This window comes from Arvicanthis niloticus, unplaced genomic scaffold, assembly GCF_011762505.2.
Source record: "Arvicanthis niloticus isolate mArvNil1 unplaced genomic scaffold, mArvNil1.pat.X pat_scaffold_299_arrow_ctg1, whole genome shotgun sequence".
Lineage (NCBI taxonomy): Eukaryota > Metazoa > Chordata > Mammalia > Rodentia > Muridae > Arvicanthis > Arvicanthis niloticus.
The window spans coordinates 41,979-57,394 of NW_023045957.1; the positions used below are offsets into that span (position 1 = coordinate 41,979).

Consider the following 15,416-nt stretch of genomic DNA (forward strand, 5'->3'; position numbering starts at 1 on the left):
GCCTTATCGTAGTGCACACCTGTGACTTTATCCTTGAACCGAAATGCTTTTCCTTGAACACAAAAATGTCCCAAGTCTATTTCTCTTTTCAATGTAATTATGAAAACTCATTGTATTTCTTACATGAAGCTTTTACTTACTATTCTGAGGAGTGGGCACATTCTATTCTTGATTCTAAATTGATTGCATCTTTCTAGCAACTAAGACCTCTAAAAACTTTCTCTCTAAAATTATTTGAATCAAATCAGGAATTCTATAGAATCGTATAGGTCTGCAGAGATGCGCTTAAGAGAGTGGGATAATACCAAGTGATCGTTATGTATGTTTAATGATAACAGGAAAAGCATATTAATAGCAGGAATCTTTCCTAAAATGAATTTTTCTTAGGCCTTGCCTACTGGAGCAAATCCATTGTAGATTTTAATCCAAGACGGACCCATCTCAGGAAGACCACCTGCTAGTTTTTAGCTTCTCCTATGATGGCTCTTGACAGTAACTAAGATTAACAGAGAGGACATTCCTTAGAGGAATGTGAGATATGTACATTATTATATAAACAAGCCTTAAGCCCACAGCAGCAATCTACACTCATGGAATCGTACACTGGCAGGTCCTGTCTCCCAGGAGCAGGAACCATGTCACTCTGTCCCCACCAGGGCCATGCCAGGTTTGGCACTTAGATGGGATGTAGGATTTATTTCAGGTCACCTGTCCAGCTTGGTAAACCAGGCTGATTGTTGAATAAGATACATAAGCTCTTGGCTCATGGACCTGTCTGTAAGACTCCTTAGGTGCCCTTATGATGTAATAACTGGCTCTATGGGTCTTCCACAGGAGAGAGAGAGGGAAGGGAAGAGGGAGGAAGGGATGGGGCGGAGGGAGGGAAACAGAAACAAGATGCCACAATGTGTTTGTGGTGTGACCTCAGAAGTCATACTCTGTCATTTCTGTAGCATCTTGTCTGTTGCCCAGGTTAGCTCTGTTCACTCTGGATGGGACTGTGGCCCTGGAGGTTGGTCACTACAAGGCTGAGGTTTACTTTTCCCCCATAAATCAATTGCCCAGTACCATATGTTGGACAGACTCTTTTCTATGTTGAACTTCTTTGGCATGTTTGTGAAAGATGACTTGACTGGACAGTAGAGGTTAAACTATTTTGTTCTATTCTCCCAGTTTGTTTTCGTATGTCCTTGCTGCTTTTTCTTGAAGATCAGAGATTACATTTTAGAGTCTGACATATTTTTCCAACTTATTTGGCTATACTAGAACTTTTGCATTTTCTTATGACTTTCATAGTATGTTTGTTAGTTTCCATGAAAAGGCCTGTTGAAGGGTCTCTGAAGGTGGCTCATTCAGTGAAGTGCTTCATGCCAGCAGGAAGACCAGGGTGTGGATCCTCAGTACCACAGGAGAAGCTGATGGTGGTGCACACCTGTAACCCCAGCTGTGCAGACAGGAGGGGTGCACACCTGTAACCACAGCTGTGCAGACAGGAGGGGTACACACCTGTAACCCCAGCTGTGCAGATGGGAGGGGTGCACACCTGTAATCCCAGCTGTGCAGACAGGAGGGGTGCACACCTGTAACCCCAGCTCTGCAGACGGGAGGGGTGCACACCTGTAACCCCAGCTATGCATACTGGAGGGGTGCACACCTGTAACCCCAGCTGTGCAGACAGGAGGGGTGCACACCTGTAACCCCAGCTGTGCAGACGGGAGGAGTGCACACCTGTAACCCCAGCTGTGTGGATGGGAGGGATGCACACCTGTAACCCCAGCTGTGCAGACAGGAGGGGTGCACACCTATAATCCCAGCTGTGCGGACAGACAGGAGGATACTGAGGTTTGTTGGCCACCCAGTCTAGCTAGTCCTGAGCTCAAGGTTAGAGAGTGTGGAGAGTCATTGAGGAAAATGTCCTGTGTTGACCTTTGGCCTCTACATACTTACACATATATGAACACACACACACACACACACACACACACACACACTTCCTGTTCGGATTTAGATTTCATTAAATTTGTGAACTGATTTGAGGAGAATTAAAATGTCATTTAGAATGAGGATCTCTTCTCTCTTCTCTGTCTGGGCGCTGCTTGCCTGCTTGCTTGCCTGCCTCCGCACTGGCTTGGACTTCTAGCACAAAGCTAGGTTGGAGGTCCCTAGAAAAGACACAGCTGTCTTCTCTCTCTTAGGGGAAAATTACTCAGTCTTTTAATAGTAAGTGATGTGCAGTGGATTTCCCATAGATGTCTTTCATTGGGCCAAGGAAGAGTCTTTTTTTTTTTTTTTTTTTTTTTTTTTTTAGATTTGTTTTGTATGAGCACACTGTAGCTGTCTTCAGACACACCAGAAGAGTTCACTGGACTCCATTACAGATGGTTGTGAGCCACCATGTTGTTGCTGGGAATTGTACTCAGGACCTCTGGATGAGCGAGCAGTCAGTGCTCCTAACAGCTGAGCCAGCTCTCTAGCCCCAGCTGAGAACTTTTTTTTTAAAAAAAAAAAAAAAAAAAAATGAGGGGCTGGAGAGCTGGCTCAGCGGTTAAGGGCTGCTCTTCCAGAGGACCTGGGTTTGATTCCTACCTCCCATGTGGCTGCTCACCAAGTTTGTCACTCCAGTCCCAAGGGCCTTCTTTTGGCTTCTGAGGGTCCTTACTGCATAAGGATGATGGACAGACAGACATGCAGGCAAACCCTCTTCCACTGTACACATAAAATAAAATATATTTTTAAATGAAAAAAATTATGAATAATGTTAAACTTTGTCATTTCTCGTCTTTACATACCATCTCCTTAGTGTTTTTCACCATAGGCAGTTACATCAACTTACTTCATTTTAAACGTTAAACGTTGAATTACAGAAATATATCTTAGCCATATTATACTGTTTTCACATTCTAGATTTTATGTGCTAATTAACATTTGTTCAAGGTTTTATGTTTAGGTTGTTGATTTATGATAGTCCTTAACACCTCTGTTTTGATACTTTTATATTTATTTCTGTGTGTGCATCTGACAGAGTGCACTTGGAGTTAGAGGCACCTCTGGAAGTTAGTTCTCTCCATCCATCATGTTAGTGCTTCTCAACCTTCCTGGTGCTGTGGCCTTTAACGCAGTCCCCTATGTTGTGGTGACCCCCGACCATAACATTATTTTCATTGCTACTTTATAACGGTAATTTTGCTACTGTTATGAGTTGTAATGTAAATCTGTATTTTCTGATGGTCTTCCAACCCTGTGAAAAGGTCATCCACAGGCTGAGAACCGGTGCATCCTGGAGGTCTCAGGTCTTCAGGCCTGGTGACAAGTGCCCACCCACTGAGCCATCACTAGCCTCGCCTCTTGTCTGGCTTTTATGTCAGGGCTCAGGTAGCTCTGAGACTGAAATGCTCCTTCTCCTTTCCGGAAGAGCTTATGAAGCCTGACATCTCTTTTTCAGTGTTGGTTGTAATTACTGGTGAAGCCTGTGTTTGAGCTGCCTTGTGGCTGAGATGAGGACAGTGTAGACTGGTTTTAATTGAGCTTGAGTTTTGATCATTTGTTTTTCGAGAAATTTGCTCATTTCATCTCAGATGTTGAACTTATTGGCATCAGGTTACTAATAATATCATGTTTTTCTATCAGTATCTTCGGCTTTATGAAAAATTTTGCAGTTTTGCTCCCGACTTCAGAGTTTTGTATTTTTTTTCCCTACCAGTGTGTGATGTAATGTTAGTTTGATCAACTTTACTCAACCCTGGGTCCCCTGGGAGGGGAGTCCCAGTGATGGGTTGTCTAGTTCAGGTCGTCCCTGAGCACACCTGTGGGGGATAGTCTTGGTTATGTTAATTGAGGTGGGAAGCCCCACCCTCTGTGGGTGGCACCGGCGAGTGGGCGGGGCCCTGGGTTACATAAGAGTCAAGTGAGCTGAGCAGACACATGTGTGCTTCAATTTATTCTTCTGCGCTTCCAGCTGTTGACACAATGTAATGGGCCAGCCTGGTGCTCCTGCTGCCATGGTGATGAACTGTAATCCCTTGTGAGCTAAAATTAACCCTTTCTCTCCTAAACTGCTTTGGTCACAGGATTTTAACCACAGCAAGGGGAAATGAAGCTAAGACATCCTTTAGTGACTGCCTGCCGTTGAGGCATTTATTTGTTTGTAAGCTTTGCATACCTAAAAGGAAGGATCCTTTCTGTGGATTTTCATGTTGCTTTCCATGGCCTGTGATACCAGCGCTGGCTGTAAGCACCGTGGACCAGAACTGATGGGGTGGGAGTGGGTTATTATCGTCCAGATGGATAAGATGCACATCCACCTGGAGCCGATCACTTCACAACAGTTTTCTCAGCTCTGTAATCATCGGTGGCTTCAGTGTGCCCTTGTGACCTTGCTTCATCGGCAGAGTTAGAAATTGGGCGGTGGCTTAGGGGAACAGCTTAGACTCTTGCCTCCCTCCTGAGCCTTGCTGATGGCTTCAGAAAACAAACAAACAAACAAACAAACCCAATGCAGAGGTGCATGAAGAGTAGCGCACATTTCCTACAGTTCCAGAGACAGAGAGGCCCAAGATGGAGGCACACACAGGCTCAGTGCTGGTGAGGACAGGACGTGCCTGCACCATTGAGGATGTGGTTAAGTCCCTCTTGCCATTGCTATAGGGGTGGCAGTCCTGCGCAGACCAAGGCACGTCCAGAAGGCCTCGCCTCTTAGTACTGCTGCACTGGGGATTAGATCTCCACACATTTAGACCACAGTGACAAGTTCCTGTTTCTCTAGCGTCATAAGATAGATCATGGCTTATTTTATTACTTTCTTTCCTGGCTTAAAACTGCAAATATAGTTTAAAAATAGTCAAGAATGACAGACGGAGGGGGTTTAGTAACCAGAATAACAGTGTAATATATCCTATATCCTTACATTCTAAATATTATATAAGTAATCAGCAAAATAAAGCCACTTGAAAATGACAAGGTAGGGGTTAGAGAGACAGCTCAGTGGTTAGATCCCTTGCCACTCCTGGAGAGGCCCAGAGTTTGGTTTCCCAGCACCCACACTGGGTGGCTCACAACTACCTGTAACTCCAGCTCTAGGGGATCCAGTGTTCTGTCTCTCTGGGAGCCCCTACATGTATGCGCCTAATTCACCACCACCCCCACATAAATAAAAATAATTTTTTAAAAGCTAAGCTAATAAGTAGATAATTCAGCAGAAAGAACAGTGAATATGATGAACTATCCAGCTGGCCAGCAATTAAAGCGTTGAAGTTGAGGTAGACCCCGTTCTCGTGTGTTAAAGTCTTAGTTGGCAAGTATTGAAAGACGCGAGCATGCTTGTTTTGGTTGAGGTGAAGGTATGGTTTGGAGTGAGAACAATATAGTAGGCAAGATGGCTGCCTCTCACGCCCAGCCTTCATCTAGAAAGGTAACTGGGTGTGTTTGCTCCTGCTCCGAAGTTCAGTTTGTCACAGTTTCCTGTGCAGAGGTGAATCCTGAGAGGTCTTTGGAGGGGAAGGGGAAGGGGTGGTGTATGGCACACAGAAGGTCCCAGTCCTTGAAGTGCGAGCTCCCTGGCAAATGGACCTGCTCGCCTGGCACCCAGCTCCCTCAGGCTGCCTTTTGCTTTGGAGGTTTGCTCTCGTCAGTGAGAGCAGGGGCTGCTCCAGGGGTCAGCACGTTGTCCTGAGTGGATCTGCAGTGCGCCTCCCAGTGTACAGTGCCCACTGGGTGACGCTCTGAGGTGACTGTGGGTGCTCAGTGGGTGATGCTCTGAGGTGAGTGCACTCCCTCTAAAAGGATTTAGGGAGCCATCTTTAATCCCTAGCCAGTGCACTTGAGTAAAATAAGAATGGTACCACGAGGAATGCCTCTTAACCTTTATTGTGTGACTGGGGAGCAAGAGAGGTTGGTACGGTGTGGTACAGTGTGGTATGGCGTGCGAGCAGGGAACCATGGATGTCGTCCAGGAGAGAGAAGCATAGTTATGGCAGTTCAGAGATGAGGCTGAGAGGATGGAATTTCACAGTCCTGCGGGGAATGTGAAGCTTCCCCATCAGTCAAGCTGAGTACCTCCTGTCAGGGTGGCATGCTTGTGAGGCTTGCTTCCCGCTTCCGGGCTGCATTAACTCACTGCTTGGTTGATAGATTAGATATGGAGACAGCAGGCCTGCAACACCTCGAGACGGCTAGAAGCAACTTCAAGATGCTCTTTTAAAATAGTATATTTAACGTGAAAGTTCAGCTGAAGTTGAACATTAGTTGAAGCTGTCATACAACCTGAAATCTCTCCTTTTTCAAAGCTGATTTTCTTCCCTCAGATGAAAAGTGAATAATGAATTAGCCTGTCATTATAAAAGGAGAGAATGTTAGTAGACTCTGTATTTCCTTTTAAACGAGTTGCCTATTGTATTCCTTTCTGATTTCCTATATAGATATTTTAGAAACACATTCATCTTTTTACCTCACCCCTGTCAAAGTTACCGACACATTTTAAGCTCTTCTTGAACAATGACAATTTTCAGAAGAGACTCAACTCACTTCAGTATGGCTAGTTGTTGTTGTGTTTTTTTTTTTTTTTTGTTTTGTTTTTTAAATATCCAATTGCCCGCCTCACCCCCTGTCCCTCAATAAGCTCGGTGTGCTGCCGACAGCAGGGCTGGAGAGGTGAGCTGCCCAGGCTCCCTTTGCCTAGCCGTGAGGATCTCATGTGCCTCATTCTTAAGAAATGCATTCAAGTTTACATGTCTGAGGAGTGCAGATGGTATGATCCACTTATTGTGCTTTTAAAAACAGGTTGTGTGTGTGTGTGTATGAGTGTGTGTGTGAAGGTGAGAGAGAAAGAGAAAGAGAGAGAGGTGCCCGTGGAGGCCAGAAGAGGGCGTCAGGTCCCCTAGAGCGAGACTTGTAGGTGGTTGGGTTGGGATCTGAACCCCAGTCCTCTAGAAGGGCAATAAGTGGTCCTGACTGTTGAGCCGTCTGTGCAGCCTCAGTTGCTGCTCCTTTCAGTTCCGTGGTGCTTCTGGGCAGCTTTTCTTTTCCCTTCCACCATTGGAACTGTGGCCCATCACTGCCAAAGCCCCGGCCAACACGGAGGATGATCTCTCCTTCCTCCCCATCCTGTTCGTCACTATGACCTTATAGCACGTTTAGCCCCAGACTTGCCGAGCTGTGCAAATCTCCTGCCAGCACATTTATGTCCTAGGTATTGCATAGCTTTCACCTTGACGCGTGGCTCTGGTCTGCACTTGCCGTCCCTCAGTCTTGTGTACAGCTGCCCCGGGTTCTCCCTTCAGGGACATGTTGCTTCTCCTTGATAATGTCCCTGCTTTCCTGGATCACATGATTTCTTGTGTTTTGATTTATAACCTTAGTTTGGCGGAACACTCTAAACATTAGAAAGCTTTTGTGTTCTGGGTTTTTTTTTTTGTTTGTTTTGTTTTGTTTTTTTGTTTGGCCTATACATGTCTAAAAATGTCTAGGCGCCTTTCTTTGATTGATAGTGAAATGGAGGGCCACCAGACTATGATAGTTTTTATTTTCAAGGCTGTGTATGTAGCTTTTATTGTCATGTTGAATTGCTTGAATTTTTTTTTTTAAAAATAGTAACTGAAAATATATTTTGCTATGAAATTATGAAATGGGTCAGGTGGGTGTGGTTTAGCTTTCTAAGAATAATTCTGTCTGGGTGACAGTGAGCCAACCGCACTACTGTCTTTACATCCGAGGTGTGCAGAGTTCTGGGCTCATGGCGACAGTGGTACCTCTTGACGCTTTATCTGAACACCCGAGTACCCTCGGTAACACGCTCAGTACTGGTTCACAATCTGTTTACTTAGAACTGATTGCAGTGATGTAGGAATAAGCCATGGAGTCTGGATTATAAAACAGTGGACCCTGCTGCTACTCTCCAGTGCGACTGATAATTTAGTCCCGACTTATATACTGAAATGGATGCTGTCCTTACTTAGATGGCATCACCCACCTGTCTGTCATAACTCTGTGCTGAACCTGAGAATATCTGATGTTACTTTGTTTCTATATTTTTATCGTCTCTAAGAATTTCATAAATTGTGTTTTGATTGTATCCACACCCCTTCTCACCTCCCCAGCTCTTCCCAGATCCACCCCTACCTCCGTCTCCCTCCACCTTTGTTCCTCTTTTTAAAGATAATAACCCATTGAGTCCAGTTCGTGCTGCCTGTATCCTACTTGAGTGTGGGGACACCCACTGAAGTGTGGTTGATTTATCAGAGCCCATGCCATTAAAAACTAGACTCTCCCTTCTCCAGATGCCATTGACTGACCATAGCTTCTCAGTCAGAGGTGAGGGCTCATGACCGCTCACTCCCCGTGCTACGGTGTTGACTGGCTTGATTTTGTGCTTGTTTTGTGTAGGCAGTCATAGTTTCTAGGTCTTGAGTCCTGTCATGTCCTGAAGACACTATTTTGTTCTGGTGCCCCCTGACTTCTAACTCTCTCTAGAATCTTCCTGCTTCCTCTTCCACCATGGGCCTTAACTCTGTGTGTGCATGTTGCTACAGGTATCCCAGCTGTGACTTTCTGCATTAGCTGTTGCCTACAGCAAAATGAAACTTCTCTGGTGCATTTTGAGAGCTGTCCTCATCTGTGTATACAGAGCTAAGACTAAAGGACAGTTTGATACTGTGTCCATTTAGCAGAAAAATTGTAGCAGAAATACCTCTGATGAGTGTGAGCTCTCCAACGTGGGTTCTTGACGGGGTCTGCAGCATCAGGCAGGAGTTCCTTCCTCTAGACCAGGCTCTAAATCCAGCCAGAAAGCAGCTAGTTACCTCAAATCCAGCCAGAAAGCAGCTGGTTACCTCAAATCCAGCCAGAAAGCAGCTGGTTACCTCAAATCCAGCCAGAAAGCAGCTGGTTACCTCAAATCCAGCCAGAAAGCAGCTGGTTACCTCAAATCCAGCCAGAAAGCAGCTGGTTACCTCAAATCCAGCCAGAAAGCAGTTGGTTACCCCACACATTTCTGCTCTTATTGCAGCCATGGCATATGGAGAGGGGTGGGAGGTAGGGGTGGGAGAAAGTGAGGAGGAAGTGGAGAGGGGTGGGAGGTAGGGTGAGGAGGAAGTGGAGAGGGGTGGGAGATAGGGGTGGGAGGAAGTGAGGAGAGGAAAAAATAACTCTAAGGATGTTTGAAAAAGCTATATAAAATGTATTTTATAAGCTATGTATATGAAATATATATGAATTTGTATAACTATATAGAACTGTATATGAATCAAGTATATAAATGTATATGAATTTAATGGGAGAAATACATATCTTAAGCAGTTCCTCCCAGAATCCCTAAATTGCCAACTGAAAGCAGAGCAAGTATGGGTTCCCGAGGAGCTCTTGGTCCCCTAAGCAATGCAGGCCTTTTCCCTTCTGCTCACCGGAACTTGCTGGTTAGACCCTGCTGCTGAAGGCAGCACACACACTGATCACAGGACAGAAAAAACCAAGTTGGCACTGAGCAGGAAGCTGTCCCCTGTGGGTTAGCTTTCATAGCACTAGAAGGTGCTGTGCGGGCTGCTGGGAGTGGGGTGGGGTGAGGGTCACCATCCTCTAACCCAGCTGTGAACCCCATAAATGGCAACAATGACTGACAAGACAAAGTATGTCATTTTAGTCTAGATTTTTAGTTTGAAACTTGCTTTTTCTCTTCAGAAACGTGTGCTGACTTTGCATTTTGTTTTGTTCTGTTTTCTTTTTTTCTTGTGTGGGGGGATGAGAGTGATATCTTCTTTTATCTTCTAATACTCTGGGGTCCAAGGAACCCCAGTCTTCTATTTCTGCCGGAGGTTCATTTGTGTAAACTGTTTCTCTTCTTGGGTAAGCCTTTCTCTTTGCAGTTACTCTTCTGCCTCCTCCCACACCCTGGCTTTTCCTGACTGGAGGCATGCTGTGGTGGGGATATTTGGGAGGATCAGAAGGGTCTCCCAAATTCTTCCCTTTTCTCAGAATCCTACCCACGCACCATGCACAATTCTTCTCTTCTCCACTTTTGAAGTTTTATCCAGCAAGTCTACCCGAGTGTTTTTGTTTGTTCCGTTTTGACTCATTATGGTTTTGATTTGTTTCCTGGCTTTCTTATTCCTCATGGTTGTATCTTTTCCTAGTGAATTTAGTCACATTGAACACACTGTTGGTGTTCACTAGAGCCTTTCTCTTCTGGGCTTAGAATTCCTTTAAGCGTCTTTTGTAATTCCAGTCTAGAGGCCATGCGTCTTCTTCACTTGTCCTTAGCACGGAAGGTCTTTCCTTGTAGAACCTTCACTGTGAAGGAGAGCCTTGCTAGCTGCCATAATCTTGGTTTGTAGTTATTTTCTTTCAGGACCCAAAATATATCCATGGCCTCCCGGCATTTAGAGTCCTTCTGAGAAGTCTGCTGCTAGTCTCTAACTTGGTGTTAGCCTGTTACTTGACAGTTCCCTCTTGCACAGTGTAATGCTTCCTCTTTGTCCTGTAAACAACCTAACCTGAGTATGTCTGGCATGTACTTCTATAGTCATGTGTGTTTGAAATTCTGAATGTTTCTTGTATCTGGATATCATGCCTTTCTCAAGATTTGGGAGGTTATGTCTGTTTTTTTATACAACTCAGGGCCACCAGCCCAGGGGTGACAGGGACCACAGAGGGCCGGGCCCTCCCACATCAATAACCAGTCAAGAACACTCTCCACAGGCTTGCCCACAGGACAGTGTGCTGGAGGAATTTTCTAAATTGAGGTTCCTTCTTCCCAAATGACTCTACCTTGTCATCCTGACAAAAAAAAACCTAACCAGGATACCCAAAGCAGTACTAACAGCTGGTGAGTCCAGGCAAGGGTCAGGATGTTCATTGCATGGTAATTTTACTGTAGATTTGAAAAAAGAAAAAAAAAGGGGGGGGGGAGAGGAAAGGCAATGAAAACGATTTTAATCTCCCAAATGAGGAGATCCGTCTTGAGTCATATTATTCAGTCTGACATTGTGAGTTTGCATGGTCACAGAATTGCTGTATTTAACAGGGAGAAAATGGGATTGAGTGGAAATAGCTTTTTCTGGAAAATTAGCTCTTTAAAAAAAAAAAATTATTAAAAAACCAAATGGGCGCTGAAGTAGAGTTTGGCCAGCCATCAGAGGGCAGTGCAGACAGTGATTCTCCTCCTCAGGCCATTCAGAGCCTCAGAATGGTGTCCACACGAGGGCGCTGTTCTCTGCACACATCCTTTTAAAAGCATTTCTGAGGGCCGAGCCTGTGGATCCTCGCATGACTTCCCCAGTCCCCACTCACGGTTCTCAGTCTGTGGACTGTTTACCTTTTGGCTCTTCCAACTCCCAGAGCGTCTGGATGTGAGAGGGAATGAGCTAACTTCTTACGTGTGCCCCAAAGGCAGCTAACACGTTTGCTGATGCCCACCACGGCGTCAAGATCCTTGTCTCTCTAACTATGAACTGCCTAAACACAATCTTATTGCAATGAGTATTTAGATTCCCAGGATCTGTAACAACAAGGAGTTTCACGTGGGGGTTTTACCTCTTTGAGAGCTGACATATCTCCTTAACTGAGTGGCTGGGTGAGGACATCCATCTTTCTGTGTGCTTGCCTGGAGAAGGGCCATTCATGTAGACGATAGAGAAGACTGTCCATCAAGGGCAAGGCGCATCTGTGTTATGCGGCATTCTCCTAACTCCAGTGCCTGTGGGGGTAGATCGCCCTGGAAGTGAAAACCATAGAGCTTGGTGGGAGGGAGTGTCAGGTTATTGAGGGGTAGGAAGCTAGCCATAAAAAAATGCACACAGGGCCTTGGAAGTAGCTAGTAAGTTCACATATAACAAAGTGTTTTGGGCTGAGTGGAACAGGCAATACTTCATGGTCTCTTCACAGTCTTGTTTAGAAGTCCTTCACGGAGAAGCACAGTATCTGGACAGCACTGTCTCCCTGGTGACTTACTCTGACAGTCTTCAAGTGAGGGAAGTGCCTATATTCATCTTTCAGTGTACCACTTATGGTTGTTAGTTTGCATAGTTGTCTCTTCTAGCATAAAGATGGATAGCAGATAGGTATATCTCCCCCCCCCCCCCAAGCTGGTCCCATTTTGGACCTGCAGTGCAACTTACTCCCCTTTGGGAGGGGAGTCCCCTTCTATTATTGTCATTATTGCTTCTTATGTCCTTTTCCTGCTCTCCGTGACAGTCTGCTCTCTGTAAGGGCCTCTGCCTGTGAAGGCCTGCTCTCTGTGAGGGCCTACTCTCTGTGTGAGGGTCTGCTCTTTGTGCGAGCCTGTCCTCTGTGAGTTTCTGTTCTCTGTGAGGGCCCACTCTCTGTGTGAGGGTCTGCTCTCTGTGAGGATATGCTCCCTGTGAGAGCCTGTTCTCTGTGAGAGCCCCCACTTTCTGTGAGGGCCTGCTTTCTGTGAGGGCCTGCTTTCTGTGATGGTCTGCTCTCTGTGAGGGTCTGCTCTCTGTGAGAACCTGTTCTCTGTGAGGGTCTGTTCTTTGTGAGAGCCCACTCTCTGTGTGAGGGTCTGCTCTTTGTGAGAGCCTGTTCTCTGTGAGGGCCTGCTCTCTGTGAGGCTCTGCTATCTGCAAGGGAACATTCTCCTCAGTGTGTCAGGTGCTCTGTGAGCATCTCTTGGCTTCATCTTGTTTTTGTTACAAACACAGCAATCTCTCTCAGGCCTTTTCTTGCTAGTTGCTCTCCTTGGTGCTGTTTATCTTCAAGACTTCAGGAAGGTGGCTCCCTTTCTGGTATCAAGTATAAACAGCTTGCAAATCTTTTTTTCTAATTTATTTGGTTGGCTGTTTTATCAGGCTGGTCTCCTGCTCCTCTAAGCAGTGAGCTGGGGCTCATGGCTGAGATTCTGAGTTTCTCCCCCTCAGTTTCCCTCTCTGGCCAGCTGCTCCCCCGGTACCTCGAGTCCTGTTACTGTATGTCTCAATTTTGTTTTCTAATTGTTATTATAATCGCTTTATTTACTCCTTACAACTGACAGTGTCAAGGAGACCCTACCTATTCTAGGATATGAGGGGTTAAGCACCTCAGCTAGTCTTCCTCTAACTGGTGTCGGCAGCATGTAGGTTCTGTTCTTCATAACCTGTGGGGAGATCAGACGTTTATAAACAAAGTCATTGTTGCTTAGCAACAGGATACATTCTGAGAGATGTGCCCTTAGGTGAGTTTCACTGCAAACATAATAAAAACCACTTACCCAAACTAAGACGTAGTCATGTTGCTATTAGACAATTCAATCTCATGTCCCCGTTGAACACGAGGAACAGCTTTAACGAGATACTGTTACCGTTGTGTTATTATGTGACACGTACACTTAGTAAGAGCTTCAGTGAGTTTTATTAACCTTACAGATTTGAATAGAAAACATTGTAACGGAATTCTGCAGACTGTAAATTCTTAAAACTGTACTCAATCTTGAAGTCCCGAGACTCCTCCGTCATTTTACACAGCCCCAGCTCCAACCTCTGTCTTCTCGGCTTTGGCTTCCGATGGCGCATGCTCTCCAGCTTGACATTTGACACTGTCCAGCAGACAGCTGTGTTTAGTATTTGATTGCTTTTTCATCTGTACATCGCACGGCCAGTGAGATGGTAAAAATGCCGGCTGATTATGGCAGTGTCTTCTCAATCTTTTAAATGTGAGAAAAAAAGTATTACTTTTGAAAGGACACGTTTGAAGCAAAATATTTTTACATTATTTATTTTTGCTAATGAGATTTTACTTATCTCCTTTAAAGTAATTTAAGAGTAATTGAATTAGGGAGATAGCTTGGCAGAGTGTGTACTCAGCGTGTATGGGGCTCTTGGTCTGATTCTTAGCACCACCCAAAATAAAGCAATCCACTTAGTTTTGCTTATGAATTTTATGTGTAAATACAGGGTTACTACTTTTGACATTATTATCTGTATCATTCCCAGTAATGCAGCAACTAAGGCTGCTGTGTTCAGGAGTATGATGAATATGACTGACTTCCCATGCTCATCTTAGCTTAGGTCTTGGTTACGTGCTCCAGAGCAGACATGGAGGCAGGGGGAAGCAGCTTCGCTCATGTCATCTCAAATCTCTGAGATTCCCAGGGTTTAAGCATGTTCTACCTCCCCAGTCTCATGCCCATCTGGTGGCACACCCCACGTGTCCTGCAGGGACTGTGCACCCTTGCAGTCCCTTGGACGGGGCAAGCCCTCAGAGTTGCTCCTCACAGCCATTTTCCTCCTTGACCCAGAAGACTTTCAGACTTATGTGTCAAGCTGTAATATTCTAGTAGCTGTAATTGTCTGAACTTCCTCATTATCTTGAGCTTGCTAGAGCTTGTCAGCGCGGCTGCTTATACACCATGGAAGCCGCCTCTAATGTTATAATAGAATTAAATTCATCTGACCTAGGTCCTGGGCTTATTTCAGACATCAGATACTTATCTTGAAGCCCTAAGAACATCTCAATTTAAAAATTGACCTTTGGAGTCAGTCCCTCTAGTCCGCTAGTTGTACATAACCAACGTACGCTTTAAAGAGCAACCCGACTTTATTAATGTGTCTTCAAAATGTAATGCAGTTATAAAAATGTCTGCAGGGCAAGATGCCTTTAAAATGACATTCTCTTTCTTTACAGAGGTACTTTCTCGTTGGGAGCAATCACGCAGAGACGAAGTACCGAGTCCTGAAAATCGATAGAACAGAGCCAAAGGATTTGGTGGTAATTGACGACAGGGTAAGTCGCAGGCCTCCCTGTAAGTCCTGCGTGCAGGCTCTCCAGCATGTGTTGTTCAGAGGAGGTGAAATCACAGCTCTTAGTGGGATGGCACCTGGGCTTTGCTGCTGTTGTTTCTGTGGTATGATTTTAACCACACACCTCAATTTTCTAATTAGCTTCTAGAAATGACTGGTGTTGAGAAATTAGGCAGAATTATACTTCGTCCTTCAATTGATTTGTTTCTGAGAGCACAGATTCCCCTAGAAAGACAATGAAGATATTTTCCTAACCTACTGACCTTTTTTAAGGATTCAGTGTAACTAATATTGCATCTACCAGAGTGTGTATTACTGTGCTTCAGTACAGATGTTTCATTATGCTGATGGAAAGCACATTTGAAGGCTTGCTGTGCACTAAGAAACACTAAACAATTGTTATGCAGATCCTGTGCTGTCTAGACTCAGGAGTGCAAAGGCTCAAATTAATCAAGAACACGAGGCTGTTAGTCAAAGGTACCATATAAGGTAGTGGTGATGACGTGTTAATTTTTAGCTTTTCCAAATGAAGGAACTTATTCTTTGTGTTGAATTTCCTAGATAAATATTTCTGAATCCATATAGGTCCCAGTTTTGTGAAATACATTAGTAGTTACAGTTTGGAATAATTTTCATTAAGATCTTTTCAGAAGTATGTCCTGTGTTCTAACGATTGTGGATAAACTCATTGTTATG

General features: G+C 44.9%; 1 protein-coding gene across 1 annotated transcript in view; it reads left to right on the forward strand.

Moving 5' to 3' along the window:
• The window catches only part of LOC117701885 (polyphosphoinositide phosphatase-like), a 50,462-nt gene that overhangs the window by 4,340 nt on the left and 30,706 nt on the right, over window positions 1-15,416 (forward strand). Inside the window, 1 exon segment of the mRNA XM_034493290.2 lies at window positions 14,605-14,703. Coding sequence (XP_034349181.1) covers window positions 14,605-14,703 — 99 coding nt within the window.